The 21663-nt window shown below is 32.9% G+C and overlaps 3 protein-coding genes across 3 annotated transcripts; 2 read left to right on the top strand and 1 right to left on the bottom strand.

Annotated features, from left to right (window-relative positions):
- Positions 1–1485: 1485 nt before the first annotated feature.
- On the bottom strand, positions 1486–2149 carry LOC112420843 (uncharacterized). The gene is made up of 2 exons (XM_024780581.1): positions 2076–2149; positions 1486–1984 (listed from the first exon to the last, which is right to left on the bottom strand). The coding sequence occupies exons 1-2, from the start codon at positions 2147–2149 to the stop codon at positions 1486–1488; spliced, it is 573 nt and encodes a 190-aa protein (XP_024636349.1).
- A 42-nt stretch (positions 2150–2191) lies between these two features.
- On the top strand, positions 2192–6853 carry LOC25492263 (vesicle-associated membrane protein 714). Its single transcript, XM_013600347.3, has 4 exons — positions 2192–2569; positions 5301–5491; positions 6131–6294; positions 6434–6853. Exons 1-4 carry the CDS (start codon positions 2353–2355, stop codon positions 6522–6524), a joined length of 663 nt encoding a protein of 220 aa, XP_013455801.1. The 5' UTR covers positions 2192–2352; the 3' UTR covers positions 6525–6853.
- An 872-nt stretch (positions 6854–7725) lies between these two features.
- On the top strand, positions 7726–13262 carry LOC25492262 (mitochondrial fission protein ELM1). The gene is made up of 10 exons (XM_013600346.2): positions 7726–8137; positions 9365–9597; positions 10203–10299; positions 11548–11697; positions 11820–11946; positions 12065–12177; positions 12277–12340; positions 12421–12514; positions 12624–12732; positions 12867–13262. Exons 1-10 carry the CDS (start codon positions 7949–7951, stop codon positions 12966–12968), a joined length of 1278 nt encoding a protein of 425 aa, XP_013455800.1. The 5' UTR covers positions 7726–7948; the 3' UTR covers positions 12969–13262.
- The last annotated feature ends 8401 nt before the right edge of the window (positions 13263–21663 follow it).

The following is a 21663-nucleotide window of genomic DNA, read 5'->3' as shown; positions in this document are numbered from 1 at the left end:
AGAGGGCCACCACCGTCGGGTAATCAAAAAACTCCCATCTTGTGCCTTGGGGCAATTCCAAATCATTTTGTGCTTATTTCCTTGAAGAATGGTTGTCCACTACCTCCATCATCTACGGAGTGGCACAATCACAAGAAAGAAGATGCGGTGACTTGGGAAGATGAGTATTTGGATCAACATGAGTTGTTCCGAAAGCTCATGGCTATTGAAAGTGGAAACAAACCGTCCAAACCACAAAAGGAGTCAAACAAAGCGGCGCCTATTTTGTTGGACACTCCCGAAAAACCAAAGCAACAATTTGAAGTTATTGCGGAAGATGAGGAAGATTCTATGTCACTTGATCTTCTCCAATCACTTGGTCTTTAATGAGTGATTTTTTTGTCGGTGTTAGTTTTTTTTTTTTGGTAGAAATTACACCGACGTATTTTTTGGGGTCGAAATTGTAACGTCAATTTTTTGTGGCCAATATATAACTAACATTATGTAATTTATATTGATATATATATATATATATATATATATATATATATATGATAATATGACTTTTATGTGGTGAAAATAATGCAATACTTATTTATAGCTTATTAATGTTTACGCATTTGATTTATTCGTTATTACATTCCATTTAATTTTGTTCTAATATATGATTCTTTTGTTAATTTTTTTTTTCAAGTGAGACATGTCTGAGGTTGCACAAATTGAAGGGCGTGTTAGGTACTCCGCGTTTAAAAAGACGGTTAAGGTTATGATAACGCCGACGGACTCTCTTGACAATTTGAAGGCACAACTTAACACTTATTTTGAGCATCTTGGTGAAAATCAATATACACGTCACTTGTTTGGTCAAATGCCATGCATAGACCTAGGAGAAGATAGAGATGAATACGCATGGAAAACGGCAAGCTATATGCCTTTGCTTATTCGCGACGACGGCGACGTCGGGTTTATGTTTCGGAATATGGTGGAAGATAATATATTATACATGTATGTTCGTTCCATATGCAATTGCGTTGAATGTAAGTAGGGATTTAATTTAATGATGTGCAATGAGTAGTTTAATTATGGACACTTTGTAATGTTTTGAGTAGTTTAATTTGATGAATTTCAAACGTTTGTTTAATTTTAACCAAATGTCGGTTTAATTTAATTATGAACAATTGTAAAAGATATTTTACTTATCTTCATTATGTCCGAGTTTCAATCTTGTATGAATTATTTTGCCTTTGGAAATGCTCTGGTTTAATTACAAGTAAAAACTGGTCGAAAAAATGGCTTGGAAATGTTTACAATTATGCAGACCCACTGTCTGCATAATCAGTTTTCCTCGGCAGTTAACTACCGAGGTTTTCCTCGGCAGTTAACTGCAGCCGGATTTCAAATTCCTCGGCAATTAACTGCCGAGGGGGTATTTGGGTAATTTACTTGTGTTTCTCAGCCAAACAACATGTGGGAACAACAATTCGTTTTACTTGTGTTCCTCGGCAGTTAACCAAATTCGGACAAGTCGTTCCTGCTAGAGAGGAAAGCATCAGCTGTCAACTTCGAGTCTGTTTCAAAATCCATATTATCAAACTGCATGTCACTCAACCATTGTACAACAGAATGCAACCCTAAGGCTTCACCTACATCCACCGATACATTACAAGGATATGTAAAAGCTTTAGCCAGAACAAATGTACCTTCTGCATCTTGAACACACATACCGATACCTGTACGGTTGACATGAGAAGAGAAAGCTGCATCAATATTACATTTATATCGGCCTACTCCAGGAAGCTGCCATGTAATGCGGTGGTCGTGAGAAGAGGAGGCGGTTGTTTGCTGATGAGTTAAGCTAGTCGCACGAATATCTGGGGTGTTCGCTAGCTGCCAGTCTTCAACCAAATGCCTGGCACGCTCGACCACTGTGGCGCTTGTTTCTGTAACATCCTCCCATACTCTCAAATTTCGGTGTTTCCATAAACTCCACTGTGGCGCTCGACCACTGTGTGTATATGTGAAGCAACTTATAAATATCATATAATAAAAAAGTTAATTTCGAGAGTTCATTTATCCATGTACGAATATCTAGAGACCATCGATATGGATATGTCTTTACATCATGTGTGTTGGTATGTGAACCAACCCCCAGTCCCCACTCACCACCCATACCGAATTATAAATTCCATTCAAAATTTTAACCCCACACCATAAAACACTTACCAAACCAAAAAAAATAACAATAAAATAACACATTTACCATTTCAACGTTTTTCTTTTGAATAATCCAATTCCAATTCCAATTCCTATGAAAATAAACTCAAAGATCTAACTTCAAACTGAAATTTCCGACGAAGAACGCGTTTTTCGTCGATGGCGATCCTCTACGCTTTGGTAGCAAGAGGCACGGTGGTTCTAGCAGAATTCAGCGCCGTCACCGGCAACACCGGCGCCGTAGCTCGTCGCTTACTCGAGAAGCTTCCGACCGAATCAGATTCGAGACTTTGCTTCTCGCAAGATAGATACATATTTCATATTCTCCGATCCGATGGCCTTACGTTCCTTTGTATGGCGAATGATACCTTTGGAAGTGAGTAGTTAGTTTTTTCTTGCTTTCTTGTTTTTGATTTCGTTGATTCATGATCCAATTCGAATTTTGAATTTCTTATGAGATGAGTGATTTTTGCTTGTTTATGTTTGAGTGAATAAAGAGTAACTGAAAATTGTGAATTTTTGTTGAATGAATTTGAAAAGATGAAATAATGTGTTTTGAGTAGGAAAAAAAATTAGTTTATGGATGAAGTATTACTTCTTTGAAGAAAGGAGATAGGATTGATTTTGATATGTTTTAATTACTATAGATAAGTGTTTTTTTTTTTAACAGGAAATTTATGTGTTTGATTGCTTTTGGTGTATATCTTGGTATTAGTGTTCTGAAATTAAGTGTGTGTGTGTGTGTGTGTGTGATATTGATTTTGAACTAATTGATTTTGCAAAGTTGATTTAGCCTATTGATTTTGAACACGCGTCCAGCTTGAAGCTACAATGTGTTGATTCTTTATTTTGACAGTAAAAATATTAGACCAAAAGTGAGTTGAATGTAAATTGGGTCGAACAATAAATAAATTCGAGGCTAATAATCAATTGTAGAGACAAAAGCTTCAAATTCTAGATTTAAGTTAGAATGATTTTAGAGACAAAACCAATTATATGTGAGAATATCTAAACATGTCAAAATCAATTTTATATCTCTGGAATCAATTTGCGTCCTGTAATAGTGAAACTAAATATAAACTATGAAAGGCATGATTTGCAAGCTTGTTTTTGTATCATCAGTTCATCAAATAGGAAATTCAATTGTAGAAGTTTTCTTGAGCGTTGTTTCCGGCTTCGGCTAATTGTTTGTGTCTGACATTGTAATTGATAGCGATATGAGTTTCTCCATTGATTTCGTTCAATTGACATCGTTGTGGCATGATCTACCATGATGTCTAATGCACTTGTTGTTTTTGAAAGACCCTTTTCCATACAGAAACAGTCGGGAGCAGAGTCTGTGAACAGTCAATAACTATAGGAACGGACTGTCCAGACACTGTAAGCCGAGCCTTCAGCTTATACTAAGCTCTTTCACGTTTCAAGCTTAGAGCTAGGGGGTTGAATACCGACCGAGACATACGTGGCCGATCACGTGGCATGTATACCTTCTAGGAACATCATTTGGACCCATAGATGACACCTTCCACCAATCAGATACTTGCTAATCCATGACACATGTTTCAAACCATTTAATAAGATATTCTCTTTGTTTTTTAGCTCCGCTCCTTTTATTTCTTTTTTGATGATTACGAGGCATATTTATGACATTTATGAGGCATAACTACAGCTTAATATGCCTTAATATCTGCCTTCCCTAATCAATACTGCCTAAATATAAGCCAGTAGATCCCTCGCGCTTTGTCTCCAATATTGATCAGACCAACCCTGAATCCATGAGAATGCAGAATACACAGCAGCTGAACGTAATCTCTAAGATTGTATCTTTGGTATTGGTCAAATTTGGCTAGAACGGTAATCATGTGAGTTTTCAAAACATGATCCAAACTCATGTGGTTTTGCCTTATCAGATTATCAAAACACACTCTTTGTCCAAAATGTTAAGATGTACAATATCCTATTCCTAACAAGCCTAGACATGATTTAAACTGATTTTTTTGGGTAACTAACTGGTGAAGTAGATTGTCCCGAAATTGTTTGACTAAACGTCTAAACCACATGGCATTTTGATACGTGAGATTGCACAACTTTAGCTTCTGAAATTAATAGTAGAAGAAGTCATGTTGTTTATTTGAAGCTTTTTCTCCTTACTCTGTTGTTACGGTATAAATTGATAGCCTGTTTTAGTTTATATTTTCTTTCACTTGTTTCCATAGATTCTTTACTCACACTTCAATTCATTACCACCGTATTTTCCACTGCTACTACAACGGCTGACACCATGGTTCCCACCACCAGCGTTAACACAGTGTCCTGAAACTATTATAAAATTATTCTCAACAAAACTCATCAAACAGTTTTTTTTTCTTAATTATTATGTGAAATATCTATTCTATTAAATAGTTTTTAAAATAAGAATATACCAGGCAAGCTTTTAGGTTATCTTTATTTTCCTTTCAGGGGTAGTCCTGGTAGGACCTGTAAAATAAGTAGAAAATCATTGGTTAGTGCTTGTTGCATGAGTGTCATTCATGTTAATGCATGATAGAAGATACACAGCTAACGATACCTCAAATGGAAGGGGGAAGAAAAAGTATCCTCTTATTAAGTGCGATTTGCTATGACTTTCTTATAATTCTTTATATTGATTCTTGAGCTAGAAAGACATTTTCAGCTATTCTCTACACTTTCAACAAGGTCAGGTTTGTTCCAGTCATGGAATCAGCCAACTATTCCTAGAATCTGTGTGCTAGTAGTAATATTATGCTTATATTTGGTAGATAGGTCTATAACGTCATTTGAGGCTCCACATATGTAGAAACTACTATTTGGGGAAACAGACTTGGCTATTTATTTTTTCCAAAATTCACTGCATAATTATTATGTTCATTTTAATCTTGTCCAAGCTGTTGTGGAAATTTCCATTTTTTTGTGAAAAGCAATAACTTTAAAACTAATGTATAGGATTAGTGTATTTATCTCTACACAAACAATGACTAAACTGTCATTAGCACATTTTAAGTCGAAGAAGCTAGAACTTGCTATTCTGTTTTAACCTTTGTTATTGTTTTCATGTGCTTATTATGTCGCATGTTTTATTTTTCCAGGGAGAATCCCTTTCTCATACTTGGAAGATATCCAAATGAGGTTTATGAAGAACTACAGCAGAGTTGCCAATTATGCACCGGCTTATGCAATGAATGATGAGTTTTCAAGGGTTTTGCATCAGCAAATGGAGTTTTTTTCTAGTAATCCCAGTGTTGATGCCCTCAATCGTGTGAGAGGTGAAGTTGGCGAGGCAAGTAATTTAAAAAAATCTCTGTCCCTCCTGATTTCTTATTTTGATGTATGGCCACCATTTTATTTATCTAGCACAAAGTGAGAAAATGAGAACAGAACACTACATAAGCTACTCAAGTGAGATAATATGATAGGTGAAGTTGTGCTCTTGTTAGTTCAATATGCTACTCTAGTTTCTGTTGATAAATTTATGTTCTTCCTAAGTATGTACTACAAGTCACAGACAACTTTAACATATAATCAAGTTTCTATAGCAGACATCAATATATCTGGGTTGTGGGACCAAAGAAAAACACATGTGATAATACGATTCCAATGTATTTGTTTATGCCCTAGTTATGCTTTCAGTAAAAATGGATGTGATTATGAGTTGTTATATAGGATTTATTTTTGTATATAGTTGGTAAAGCTATGTAGAAGTGGTATACCCTCTTGACTTGAAATGTGATGTGTACCTTTTTTCCTGAAAATCATATGTTGATTATTTTGCAGCATGCTTCTGAAGAGCACTCTATTTAATTTTAAGTTGTATAGATGATGTACTGTTAATTAAGTTGTTAATGTGTGTCATGCATGCTAAGGCTGTTAAGTCCTATCGCATTGTTGATGACATTAGAATTTTCACTCTATCATTCAGATACGCACTATAATGGTGGATAATATTGAAAAAATATTGGAGAGAGGTGACCGGATTGAACTTCTAGTTGATAAGACAGCAACAATGCAAGATAGTTCATTTCACTTTAGAAAACAATCGAAGCGCCTTCGAAGAGCTCTTTGGATGAAAAACTTCAAACTCTTGTGAGTGAAATTTCTTTCCTTAGCATAAGTAATATATATTTGGAAAATATAGATTTTTTATTTATTCTGGAAAGCAAAATGGGCTCTTTCCATTTTTCTTCTATCCTTGTCTTGACTGTATGTATTTTGGTCTTTGCAGGGCATTGTTGACATGCTTGATTGTTCTTCTGCTGTACTTTTTAATCGCTGCTTGCTGCGGTGGCATTACTCTACCATCATGCAGATCTTAATTGTCACTCCTGCTGGTTATATTTTCTGAGCTCTGCAAAGATCAAGAAGATTCCTGTCAATATTCTACATTGGGCACTTCAGTGTTTCAGATTCAAAATTATGAGCTGGGTGAGAAAGTTTGTAAACGGTCCAGAAACAGTTACATATGGTTTCATGCTTTCGCCGTTCTTGGTTCTGTATTATAAAGATTACACATGAAAGCCTGCAAAGATACTATTTTGTGATCATAGGGCCCTAATCTGTAAATGAGGATTTTTACTATCTTTCTTTCAAGTTCTAGGTTTAAATTAATTTTCGTACACATTATATCCATTTTAATGCTTTTGTATGTTGGTGCTCTCCTACATGTTTTGTTAATAACAAAAATAAAATAAACATACACCCTGTATGTTTTAATTGAGGAACGGTTCTAAACATCTCAACACATTGCTGGTTTTGTATGATAAGTTGATAGTAAATCGTCTAGAAAACAAATAATGAATTATACTGACAAATGCTTGTGAAAGAAACTTAAGCTACTGCAGAGTAGTGAACAAATCGAGCTAGAAGCAGCTTTCAAGTTTCAAAATAGGCTCTTGTAAAAAAGAAGAGGTTTGAAGATAGGCTACAAAAGTATCTGCTACAAGAATTGCTAGGTAATCTACCCAGATTTGTTTGACTTGATCAAGGAGAGAATAAATGGACCAGGGTTCTTTAACTTTGATGCGGGAAAGGCAGGTCCCACATCGATTCAATATTTTATCGCCCCACCCCCGTGACTCTAATTCCATTAAACCCCGCCATCAAAGGTAGCCATGTGAGATTTTTTTATTTTTTATTTTATTTTTGTAATTTAAAATGGTGATGGTAAACTGCTTACTCCTACTTTTCCTGCAACTATGAAATTCCATTACATGCCGCCAACCACCAGTAGCGACATCGATGCCAATACCAACTCGTCCTGATTTCTAGTCCTAGCAAGTCTATTTTGCCATCAGATGAAGAAGAAGAAGAAAGAAGATATCTGGAGAGTGAATGAATTGGTTGTTGCGAAAATGGAAAAAGATGGGTTTTGATTGGTTGTCTATATATAGTTCCTTTACAACGTTTAAACTAAAAAAAATCCATAAATTTGACCAACTTAGGCTGTGTTTGGTGTGTTGACCGCACTATTAAACTAATGTTAGTACCGTAAACGGGGTGCAAATAATAAAACCTAAATCTAAAAACAATGGTATTTTGGCCCATGGGTGTTGCCCTTATACTTTCTTTTTTCCCAAGAATTATATATTATTTTCATTAAAAATAAAAAAAATTAATTATTTTGCCAAACAACGACCACACCGTGTTACTTCCTTGCACCAGAATCTGATTCAACTTTTTCTTCCAATTTTCTCGAGAAAATCCATGGTTGAAATTCTTCAACTGGAATAAACCGAAATCGATGAGACCAATTAAACTTCCAGAACCGCCAAGCCCTAACTCCCATAGAGGCACACCTGACATCTTTGAATCTGGAGTTCATACTTTCGTCCGACGCGCTGTTGTTATCGGAAACGGTTTCGCCGCTTCAGAGAATCAGAGTATTGGATTGGTTCGCGCTCTTGGATTCTCTGATAACTATTTCTTATATGTAAGCATTTATTTAATCACCCTTTTACTTTAATTTTTGTGGTTTAGTAGTAATTCACCATTGTAACTGTGTCAAACCACTAGTTTGTTTTGAAGTTAATATTGTGCTTTGTGATTATTATAGTTATAAAGGATTGTTGCAAATAGCGGCTATAGTGTTATAGTGTAGGGGAGTTTGAACAAATCTCTATTGTTTTGATATGCTATTTAGTACAAAGTTTTGTAAAATAGTAGTGTTATTACGGTGCTTGAGGAATGCTAGCAACACACATTTTGACACACACTCTTTGATAGCGACTTTTGAAAGTTTTACTATTGGGGAAATAGTTACAATTCCAGTTTCAGTTTCAGCCATAGGAGTCGCAATAGCAGAAAAAAAAAAAGATAATTCTAGTTTTTTTTTTCCTTCTTTGAACAATAAAACTGAACACTATGGTGTATGATAGAACACTATGGCGTCATTTGATCCATGTAGCCGACCCCACCTAGTGGGATAAGGCTTGGTTGTTGTTGTTGTTGTTGTTGTTGAACAATAAAACTGAAGAGGCAGCATGTGAGCTGCACATTGACTCGTGTTTAAAATACCTATTTTTAATAAACTTTTATGCAACTTTTATTTATATGCAGCAATCTTTTATATATATTTATATGATCTCTTTCAATCGCTATTTGGTCTCCGCTATTTTCCTGCAACCCTAACTGCTATTTCACGTAGAGGATTTCTTGTGATCTGCTATTGTTAACACTGATATGTGTCCATGCTTTTTCGTTATGATCACAACTCACAAGTATCTTTTGTAAGTTGTGATTATCATCTGCATATATAGCTATATATTACTAAAGAAAATATCGTCTCTTTACAAATATGTATCATTTTTTATAAATTTGTTTAAGTTTAACAAAGTTAGGCGTTATATCATAGCTTGGTGTTCTTTGTTTATGGTATATGTATGCTTGATGTGAAAGGAAAATATGGGTGGACTTTCGTCTGAGTTAAACTTTCTCTTATTTGAGAATTTCTTAAGGAAAAGAATCTAATGAATATTTTTTATTAGTCTACAACTAAAGCACACTGTAATTTGGGCCTTTGTTTATTGATAAAGCTAACTCTTAATACTATTTTGAGCTCAAATTTGGCTTACATTTTTTTCCCATCCTTTTCTAAATTGAGAATACCACTTCACAGCTGAATAAGTTTGCTCATCATTTCATTATTGATTTGTTGCAGCGGGTTACCAGGCCTAAAGGGGGAGTTAATGAATGGCTTCATTGGCTTCCAGTCTCGCTCCATAAGAAAATATATTATATAGTAACAACGGTTCGCGATTATTCTCAGATACTGTTGAAATCTCAACAGAAGAAGCTTGTGCCATCAGTAAATGGTGAGCGTGCAGGCTTGTTGGGTGTCTTAGAAGCTGATGCAAAGCAGATAGTGAATTTTGCTCAAGAAACTTATGAGAAGTAAATTCTCTTCACCTATTCTTTTATTTGTGAAACTGTTGTGTATAGCCTGGCTACATACCTTTTTCTTTGATTTTTATGACGACTGGATTCAAATATCTGTGTGGCTTTACCATTAATAATCTTCTTTGGAATAATGATTTTCCTTTTAACAATAGTAGTATACTAAATTATTTATATATCAATTTATCCTATTTAATATATTAAGGTGACATGTGTTCTGAATGTCTTATTTGACATCACTTCCTTGACAATTTATATGTTGTGTAATTAATGTATTCTACTGAGATAGCTACTAGAATTTGCAGAAGATTTCCAGTTAATTTATGTTACACTTGTACCAAACTCCCCTTTGTGATGCTCTGGAGAGAAACGTTTTTTTTTTGGACAGAAACTTTTTTTTTTTTGGACAGGAACTTAAAGTTTTGACTAATTAATTGATCTACTATACAAATTCAAGTCAGTATTCTAATTCTCATAGTACTGTGATATTTGTGCTGATTCACATTTTAGTACTTCTTGCGAACTGTAGTCTTTTTCTTGTATCATCATCATCTAGTTCTTTCTCTCCTTACAAATAATGATATGATTGATAATATCTTCAGGGAGGGACCTTTGTTGGTGGTTGCATGTGGAAGAGATACCATTTCTACTGCAAGTTCCATAAAAAGTTTAGCATCTGAGAATGTTTTTGTCGTTCAGGTCTGCAGATTTAATGCATATTTTTCTTTTATCCAACTCTGCTCTTACATCTTGTAAATTAAGCAAATTTTTAGTGCACGCATAAAAATTTAGGACAACAATTTACTGGTAACACCAGGGTGCTTAAAATGTATGACTCAAATTAAAAGAAAATTTGACCACACATTTATAAAGACCTGCCTGCTATGTTGTATGAAACAGATCGTTGGACAGGAATACTCCAACATGAACATAAGATCGATGTTGTGGCAATGAGACTTGAGAGTGCTATGATTGATGAGTGGTCACACAAGACAAGATGAAATTAGAAATGATATCATCATCATTAGAGAAAAAGTAGGTGTAGTTCCTATTCTGGAAAAGATTATATGGTAGAATCATATCTTAGGCGGTTTGCACATGTATGAACTGTGAAAGACTCTAGAAGCCATGCTAAGTAGGATAGTTCAGATGGAAGATAGTATATTAGTTTGAAATAGAAGATCATGGAATTTCTTAAAGCTAACCATTAATTAGGATTTTGATTCAAACGAGATCTATCTGTAGATATGATTGTGATAAGGCAATTAAAAAAGGGTTAGTACCAAAAATTCACCTAGAACAAAATTGAGCTGGCGATTGACAAAAGTGGGGTTGTGAATGCATTCCAAAACGACTTTGTGGAGTAGAAATTCTCCATGCCTACTTTCAATCTTTAAAGCAGTTTATTTTCCAAAGTCTTCGACATGATCTTGCTAGGAAATTAAGGGAATGGTTTTCTACTTCCGCGATCTCTTTCCTTTATGAAATTTCATATCTTTTTACTTTATTTTATTTACTTCTAATATTTATCAGATTCAAGGTTTTAAGTTGTAGTTGTGCTCCTGCTTGTGTATGTATTCTGTTATCGCCGCTGCATAGCATTATGCTGTTTACACTTGAAAACCTTGCTCATTTCATGTCTAAAATTGTGTGATTTATAATGTAAACTAGTCAAGTTCAGGAGGACATGCTTGTCCTAGACTTAATCAATCATGAAGCAAATCAGCATTAAATGATAAATGTATTCTCTTTGATCCAAAAAGTAATAAAATTTACATATGTGCTCATCTCTAATAAACGTTGGAGTATCTATGTTCGGTTTTAAATTTAATTGTTAATATGGCGCCGTGTTATTGCTCCTATTTTGCTCTGACCTTCATAGCTACATAAAATATATGCTTTGATATTTAATCTTTGTATTTTTTATTGTTCTTGTCTCGTCGCCAGATACAACATCCAAGATTGCATTTGAATAGGTTTGACATGGTGATTACACCTAAGCATGACTATTATCCTCTGACTCCACAAGGACAGGAACAAGTTCCTCGGCTTCTTCGAAGTTGGATAACTCCGCGTGATCCTCCAGATAGTCATGTGGTAAGTATAGTGTGCATATGATATGGCTATAAGTAGCTTGTTGCTTTGACAGAAAAACTATGAGTACTTTATGCTGGCCCCTGTTAGTTGCTAAAGAATATTATGTGGTAATGTACACCTAGATTCTCACGACTGGAGCCCTACATCAAATAGATTTCACTTCAATACGCAGTGCTGCTGCCACGTGGCATGATGAATTTGCAAGTGTCAGCAGGCCCCTGCTAGTTGTCAACATTGGAGGACCAACAAGTAATTTCTATGTGAATTTAATTGTTTGATATGTAGTAAAACTTGGAGAAGTATTTAAGCTTCTTGACTAGTGGCCAAACATTTTAGGTTATTTGACTAATTTCCATAATTGATTTAGGTAATTGTCGATACGGTGGAGACCTTGCAAAGCAGTTGGTAGCCTCTTTGCTCAGTGTTCTTGCTAGTTGTGGGAGTGTTAGAATATCCTTTACAGAGAAGACTCCTCAAAAAGTATGGCCAGTCATAAAGTTTCTCAAACAAATAATATCTTCCAGTAACACTTTCATCTCCTACTCACTTTTTCTTTCTTCTCTGTGGTCTTTTAAACAGGTGGCCAAAATTATAGTGAAAGAACTTGGAAATAATCCAAAAGTTTATATTTGGGATGGGCAAGGTAAAGATTTATTTAGGTTTCAAGTTGATTTTCTATTCAGATATTAAGTGGCTAACCTGATAATAACATACCACTTTCAGGACGTAACCCGCACATGGGCCATCTAGCTTGGGCTGATGCATTTGTTGTGACAGCAGATTCAGTTAGTATGATAAGTGAAGCTTGCAGCACCGGGTATGCTTGTCAAGAAGTATTTTTATAATGAACACAAATTTTATACACTTTCTCTTGATACAAGTATTTGATATTATGTTATTGATAAATTATTTTGCTCGTCCCACAGGAAGCCCGTTTACGTTGTGGGGGCTGAGCGTTGCAAATGGAAGTACACAGAATTTCACAGATCATTGACAGACCTGGGAGTTGTTCGGTCTTTTACAGGTTCTGAGGATGTAAGTAAAACTCAAAGACTTGTATATCTCAATGCAAGGAATTAGTTTTATTATAGAAGGACGGCTTTTTGAAATTATACATATTGTCAAGTATGTAGATTTTGTAATGGATGTATGTTTTCTTAAATTTCCAGATTTCAGAGAGTTGGAGCTATCCGCCACTTAACGATACTGCTGATGCAGCTAAACGAATTCGTGAAGCACTTGCTGCCAGAGGGTGGAAGCTAAAGATATAAAATGCAATACGAAGTTGATACTATACTTTTTATCGAATTTATTTTTTAACTAAAGGGGGTTACCATTCATTGTTTAAACATATTACCAAGCAAAAACAAGTAGGAAATGCAGATGATATTTCTGCAATCTTTTTCACCATAGCAAATTTTGAAGATGTATGTATGTTTGTGTAATATAAGGTGAACCGCGTGATTTTGGCGTTTGAAAGAATGAGGTAAATAAACAATATACATGTTGAGAAATTTTCTTTGTATTTTAATTTGATATTATCTATGGCAATTTAATGTCATTCACATGGTAGTAGTTATTTTTTTGTTGATATGAAATTATCTAAAAATTAAATAACTTATATCATGATGAGGAATTAGTCGTTGCAATATTTAGAATTGTGAATCCTTTTTCAAATTGCTTAAATCATTTAACAAAGAGAAGCATTTTAGTAACCTATCATACATCGTTGAAAATGTGCTTTGTTAACTAAAGAAACTATAAAAACACAGTTAATATATATCATGTTTTTTAAACTGAAAATCAAATTTAAATATTAGATAAATCTTACATATTTGATTGTATCTCATTATCATGAAGTAGGCATGACTCATGGAGTTATGAATTTCAATCATAAACACCACCACCAACTACTACCATGAATCATCGATATATCTTGCAAAGAATACATATCTTTCTTATTTTCATGTATTAAATATGATTATTTTAATCATGCATGTCACGTTAAAGTGAATATTATATATGTTGGAAATACAATTTTATTGTAAATTTCATTATGTATCTATTATCTATCAAATAAATATTTAAATAACCACATAAAATTTATTACGTTCTATTATTTTATGAACAAATTATAAATTACATCAATTACTACTTTAAAATTAGACAAGGAACATTAAAAATATTAATAATTTCTGTATTCTCTCATTTATCTTTTAACTATTCTTTTGTTACCCCTTGAAATATTAACGTATACTTTAATAAAAAAAATAGTATTACTCTAAATATATTTATACATACTATATTTATATCACTCAAAATATTTAGCGCCCCTCTAAATATAGAACATTGGGCGGTTACCCATCGTGACCGTGCTCAAGGCCACCATTGTTTTTCACACACACACCGTCTAAACCATTCTTTAATTCATTAACAAAATTTATAAAACACTTTTCAGTCTCCTTCAAAACATGCTTTGTTAACTAAAAAAACTATAAAAAAATAAAAAATAAAACACAGTTAATATATATATCATAAAAATGTTTAGGGCTTGTTCTATTCCTGTTTTTGGTCCTATGTTATTGACGAATGATGAGTGTGAATAGTGATGGTGGTGACAACGAAAATTGTCCAAAAATATGAGTCTCATAAGTTGAAATTGGCTAGACCTAGGGAACCTAAGTGCAGTTTAAAAACTAAAAATGTAGTCCGTTATTATAAGTTTGATGCCTTATTTTTGAGTGAGACTTTAGTCCACTCTAATAAAACTCAAGAATTTAGCTACATACTTGGTTTTGATAATTGTTTTACAATAAGTAGTAATGGTAGGAGTGGTGGTATTACTTTGTTTTGCCACAATTATTTTAAGTTCTCTTTTATGCATTATTCGTCGAGTCAAATTAGTGTTGAGCCGGATGACCCGAGCAAAAGTACACTTAACTTACAAAATGAATTCTCTCAAGTAATTTACAAATGAAAGTTTAAAATGTGATCTTTCACCATTCAATTTCATTTTATCTATTTTCCTCTTATGTTTCTATCTCTTAATGAATGGTGAGATATTACATTTCACTTTTATGTGTAAATTACAAGATCAATTCCCATTAATTTAACCATAATTTACTATATGGTGAATGAAAGAAAAGAAAAATAGTACCCAAAGGTAATATGCGGACCACTATATAAGTTTTTTTTAATTTTTTTTTTATTACAATCTAGATGAGGTTAAAAAAATAGTTAATGAATATATTAATTTGGTGAAGTTTTCGTACCTACCGTAGTCAACAAGTAAAAGAAATACTTGTTGCAACTCGTCGTCGCGTCTTCATCAATTCTCCATTTTCATCATCGCATCAACTCTGGCGTCGGCGACCGCTCCAATTGAAGGCTTACGTTCAATGCTTTGTTGGAATTTTCTCTCAAATCTTTAATTACTACTGTGTTTCCGTCTAATTTTGTAAGAGTGACTCATGTTTCAACCTCCAACTTCACACTATCACATGTTACATCATGCTTACACCTTCTCTAGCTATCCATGGAATCAAGAATTTAATTGGTGATATATCTCATCTCTTACATGACGTGAAGGCCACCACCACAAGAATCACACCACATATTTCCCACTGTTATGGTTATTACCATCATATTTTCATCCCAGGTTACTACTTTCAAAAACTCAATTATTAGGATTATCTAGTGTTGCATTAATAGTTATTCAATAAACTGAGTATGTTATGTAATTATGTTTACTTTCAATTAGTGTTGCATTAATGGAAAATTTTAGAAAGTTTGTTTTGAACTTTCGGTGTTTGTTAATTATATCTTCAATTCGGATTTAATGTTGATAATATATTTTATTAGTTTAGTCATAAAATTTCATTATAATAATATATTTTTTTTAAGTTGTCATGACTAATGTAATTATAATAGATCATTAGTTTTTTAATTGAAATATTGTGTTTAAATAAAAATGATCTTTGTTGGTTGTGTGATTGCTTGAATTTCGATTGTTTGCTACTTCAATGAATTTGTGGTGAATAAGATTTAAAAAAATAATAATAATACTATTTAGACTGTGATGCAACTTCTGACCAAGAAAACCCGGGATACCCTTTATGATCGTTCCTTTTGCACAATCAAAATCTATTATTTATGTATATTCTGGCATTTTGGTTTGGGTTAAATATGTTTTTAGTCCCTGTAAATATGTCAACTTTTCATTTTAGTCCCTCTAAAATCTTCCTTCAACTTTTAGTCCCTATAAAATTTTCAATTTTCATTTTTGGTCCCTCTTTTAAAGTAAACTCATATGTAGAATTCATATTTTTTAATAAAATTTTCTAGAAAAATTCAAAATATTATAAGAATCACTACCAAAAATTTTTAAAATTTTTTAACAAAAAATGAATTTAATATGAATTTTTATATTTTTTACGGTTAAAAATTCATATTTAATTTGTACTTTGTTAAAAAATTCTAATTTTTTTTAAGAATGTTTTTTAGAATATTTTACACATTTCTGCAAAATTTTATTAAAAAATAAAAAAATTAAATTAAAAATAGGGACCAAAAGTAATGATTGAAAATTTTATAGAGACTAAAAATTGAAGGAAAATTTTAGAGGGACTAAAACGAAAAGTTGACATATTTATAGGGACCAAAAACATATTTAACCCTTTTGATTTTAATATACAAGTGTTTTTTAAGTCAATTTGTGCTTTGTTTTATTATGATTTTTGTGAGGATGACAAAAGGGAAGTAGGATATACGTATTTTAAGTTAAGTCTGAGTCTGAATGGATAAGGAAGTCTAAGAACCTTCTAACTCTGGTATTGGATTTTTAATAAATGAATCTTAAAGTTTTGAACTCTGGCAAGATTAAAACACCAAGTTTGAATCTGACGAGATTCAATACCTAAGAACTTTTAATTAAAACTAGACTCTAGTTGAAAGACTCGGCTATTCTAATATGCTCTTATATGTGATTTGAATACATTTTGCTCCGATGCACTTTAATTTGATAAAAGATGAATTTAATTAACCTAAATAAGAGTTTTGGGGAGCTTAAAAGTCTCACTTTATGGACTATCAGACTCAGGGAAAGCTTACACACCTTAGACTCTGAAGTCAACTCGTTAATTAAATTAACAACAATTGTCTTAAATACTTGTGTTTTTCATCATCAAAAAGGGGAAGATTCTTGGAACAAAATTGGTTTGTTCAATTCCTCTAGAGTTTTGATGATAACAAAAGTATTAAGAACAATTAGATATGCTAATATATGTTCAAGTGTGCTGGACCATAAATTAAAATTTAACAAGGTCTGAAAATATATAAGAGCATCAGAAGCACAAAGAGAAGCTAAAAGACTATTGTAGAAGATCTAAAGAAAAGTTAACCATAAGCAATATCTTGGATCATAAGAAAGGAAGCCACTCAGAAGCTGAAGATCTGCATCAGACTCTGAAGAGCATCAGAATCTGAAGACCTCTAGACTCTGAAGTACAGAAGATCCTGATGGACCTAGAAGTCGTGTCAGATTTGTCCTCTTCTGTAGTTGTCTCTGATTGTATAGTTTATCTTCTTCTGACCACGTGCAGAAACAAACAAAGAACTTCAAGGACCAAGAGAATGAACATGTAATTTCAATTTTAGCAAAGGAATTTCGAATCTAATCAATGACATTATCCATATCAGGCAATGGCCCAACGCCCTTGATTTGAAGCTTCTTAACGACTCTTAATGTGTTGGCACTCTTCTCCAACGTTCCTCTAATCCTTGCCTATATAAGGAGTTGAAGACTTGAAGAACAAAAACAAGACTCTGCTATTTTTACTGTGTCATTACTCTGTCAAATCAAAAGCGCATAGAACACTTAAAACTTTTTTATCAAAGTTTGTATCTTAGAAATTCTAAGTCTTGGAGTCTGTTCTGATTTGTATTGTTTATACCTATGATTGTACATCACATGTAAGAACAAAATTGTTTATTTGTAAACTCTTAGAAGTACCTTTCAGTTGTGATTGAGTATTGAAAGTTTCTTGCTTCTGTGCTTGAGCATTTGAAATTCTCTTGGTTGTGTCCTTGAGCAATTGTAATCTTGTGTGATTATAGTGAAATCCCTTGGAAGTGCAAGGGGACTGGACTACTCTTGTAGGAGGAACCAGTATGATTGATTTGTGTCTGCTCTCTCTCTCTCTCTCTCTCTCTCTCTCTCTCCTCTCTCTCTCTCTCCTCTCTCTCTCTCTCTCTCTCTCTCTCTCTCTCTCTCTCTCTCTCTCTCTCTCTCCTCTCTCTCTCTCTCTCTCTCTCTCTCTCTCTCTCTCTCTCTCTCTCCTCTCTCTCTCTCTCTCTCTCTCTCCTCTCTCTCTCTCTCTCTCTCTCTCTCTCTCTCTCTCTCTCTCTCTCTCTCTCTCTCTCTCTCTCTCTCTCTCCTCTCTCTCTCTCTCTCTCTCTCTCTCTCTCTCTCTCTCTCCTCTCTCTCTCTCTCTCTCTTCTCTCTCTCTCTCTCTCTCTCTCTCTCTCTCTCTCTCTCCTCTCTCTCTCTCTCTCTCTCTCTCTCTCTCTTCTCTCTCTCTCTCTCTCTCTCTCTCCTCTCTCTCTCTCTCTCTCTCTCTCTCTCTCTCTCACATCTTTGTGTTATCTTAATCCGCTGCAAATAGTTTCTGAGCACTCCTCAAATTCTTAACCTGACTTAAACTCTGGACTCTTTCAATTAGAATTACTAACATTCTCACGATTAAACACTATTATTATTTGCTATAATTATACATACAATAGCAATATTGTCAAACATTTTATAAATCTCGCAATTAATTATTGTTTGCTCGTAAACAACAATTAATCGTAAATAAATGCAGAAACATCCATGTTTTTGTTAGGAACGGTAATTAATTATCATTCAAACAAGTTGAGCAGAATATTTCAAGCATGTTCAAGCATTATATTACAAAAAGAATATTTTAAAAGGAATGCTCCATTTTTGTATGTCAGCACTACTTGTAAAAGAACACAGGCAAATAAGAAATCAACAACACATCAATAAAGATCCCCTACGTGAGAAAGACCAAGAAGTTTTAAGTTGAGTTAGGATCCTTTCGATTTAATAAAAATTGCTATTTGGAGATAAATGGACTCATTCAGGATAATAATAATTATATTTAATGAGGTCATCTCTCTCTAAATGGCACTTTCTATTATATGAAGAGGATTACAATTTTTTAAGTTTCACTTGTCATATAGTACTAGACAAAAGAGTACTTGACACAACTCAAAAGATGTCTTGCATGTACTAAAAGAACATGCCAATGTTCAGAAATTTCATACATGTGAAAATATGCATCAGAATACGACAACTTGTTTCAACAATAATTAATTACCATTTCTAACATGAACATGTCTATTTATGCATTACTGGATATGGAAGGTCTGGAACGGCAATTAACTGTCGTTAAAAGTAAACAATAATTAATTGTTGTTTGGGGTATTTTCATCAGTTTGAGGTGCTTGTCAGCAAACTAGAAGTGCCTAAAGAGCAATTTCCTTCAAAAGATTGTGCAAATGTGCATGAGATAAATCCATTGAGCAAATGGTCACTTTAGTCCCTGACTCTACACCTCGTTGGCACAAAGGTCACTGACTCGAGATTAAATACAAAGAAGTCTCTGACTCTACACTTTCGTTATCCCCAACTTGAATCTCAAATCAAATCCCTAAATCTCAAATCTCTAAATGTCATCTAGTTCGCTCTTTTGTTCAAAATCAATCTTCCATTAATCAACTTATTGTTAGGTCCCTGACTGTGCATATTTACTATCAGTTAGGTCTCTGACAGTAAACATGTACTCTCACTAAGGTCTCTGGCAAGTTGTTAGTTTAACAGAATGCTTCCATAATTGAATACCATAACAGGAAGGAGGCATTGCAACATTTGATTTATGGGCAGAATAGGATTTTCATCTTTTTTTATTGTCAACAATCATGTGAAGGCTTCATAACTATAACAATCATGTGAAGGCAGAATAGAGAAAACATTATAACTATAACTGTTATTATTGTCATTTCATCTTCTTACATACACTAATAAGTTTCTTTTCTTAAAGAATACATGATAGACACGCATGTATTTAGTTTTATTAAAAATAAGGATTTGAAACTAAAAGCATTATGTGTTATAGGAGGCAGATATAGATGAAAATGCCCTCATATTGCTCCAAAGCAAGGAGCTCATGATACATGTTTGTTGAGAGGGAGCTGCCAAGTTTGCAATACAGATGTTCCTCCTTCCCGTTATGGTACTCAATTATGGAAGCATTCTGTTAAGTAACAACTTGTTAGAGACGTTAGTGAGAGTACATGTTTACTGCAAGGACCTGACAGTAAGTTGGTGTTTAATGGAAAATTGATTTTGAACAAAAAAGAGATTTAGATGGCATTTAGGGATTTGAGATTCAATTTAGGGATATTGATTTTTGCTTCAAGGACCAAAGTGATCATTTTATACTTTCACTTTAGTCCATGTGACACCTCATATGCCATATCATCGTAAAACATGTCACATCATCACTTAATAGAATTATTTAACGTCGGAGACTAAAGTGATAACGGAAGTGCAGAGTCCGAGACTTCTTTGTATTTAATCAGTTTGTATGTGTGCATTTATAAAATTATCCCAGTTCACTTTTTGTTTTTGTGAACGATTAGTATTTAATTCTTATGCATCAAAGTTGTAAAACTATTTTACACATACATCTAATCGAAGGATTTAAAAAAGGAACTACTTCTAAAAGTGGTATTTTGGTATGACTTGATTGGATGCATGAGTAAAACAAGTCAATGCAAATAGATTCCAACAATTTTTAAAGTAATACGCACAATGTTAAAATTGAAATTATTTAACTAATAATACATAAAAAAGTAAAAATACGTATCTTTTAATATAATTTAGGCTTAATATATGTTTGGTCCCTTAACTTATTTTTGGATTTCATTTTGATCCCCTAATTATAAAGTGTCTCAATTTGGTCCCTTATGTCTTTTGTCATTACCTCTTTTGGTGCTATTTTTCAAATAGAAACCGTTGGATCATGTAGATTTATTGTAGCCTACGGTGAATGATTAACACCTGATTTTTTTGAAAGCAAAAATATATAAAAAAATTCATATTTTTTTATAAAATATGAAGAAAAAAAATATTCCAAATTTTTTTTCTTCAGAATTTTTATAAAATCATTTTCAAAATTAAAAAATTTTATTTTTTATGAAATTTTTAATAAAGGTCAGATTTATTTTTTTCGAAAAAAATAGGTTTTTAAAATTTTTTCCTATAAAATTCTGGAAAAATTTATAAAAAATTCAGATTTTAAAATTAGAAAAAAATATATATATTTCAGAATTTTTATAAACTCTTTTCCAAGATTTAAAAATTTGAAAGAAAAAAAAAATTACAAAATTTCAAAAAAAATGTCAGTTTTTTTTCTCAAAAAAAAAAGTTTTTTAAATTTTTTTCTACAAAATTCTGGAAAATATTTTAATTTTGAAAAATATATAAAAAAAATTCTGATTTTTATAAAATATGAAGAAAAAAAAAAATATTCCTGACCTTTTTTTTCAAAATTTGAAAAATATATAAAAAAAAGTTCAGGTTTTTATAAAATATGAAGAAAAAAAATTATTCCTGAATTTTGAAAAAGATGTTCCAGAATTTTGCAGAAAAAAATTAAAAAAATATTTTTTTTCGGGAAAAAAAAAATCTAACCCTTTTTAAAAATTTTGTAAAAAAATAATTTTTTTAAATTTTGAAAATAATTTTATAAAAAATCTGGAATATTTTTTCTTCATAGTTTATATAAAAAAAAATTAGGTGTTAATCATTCACCGTAGGCTACAATAAACCTACATGATCCAACGGTTTCTATTTGAAAAATAGATCAAACAGTTAAAATGTAACGGATAGGACCAAAAGAG

The sequence above is a fragment of the Medicago truncatula genome, chromosome 4 (assembly GCF_003473485.1).
Source record: "Medicago truncatula cultivar Jemalong A17 chromosome 4, MtrunA17r5.0-ANR, whole genome shotgun sequence".
NCBI classification, from domain to species: domain Eukaryota; kingdom Viridiplantae; phylum Streptophyta; class Magnoliopsida; order Fabales; family Fabaceae; genus Medicago; species Medicago truncatula.
The sequence above is the reverse complement of the archived record's forward strand: the minus strand, read 5'-3'. Positions and strand labels throughout refer to the sequence as shown.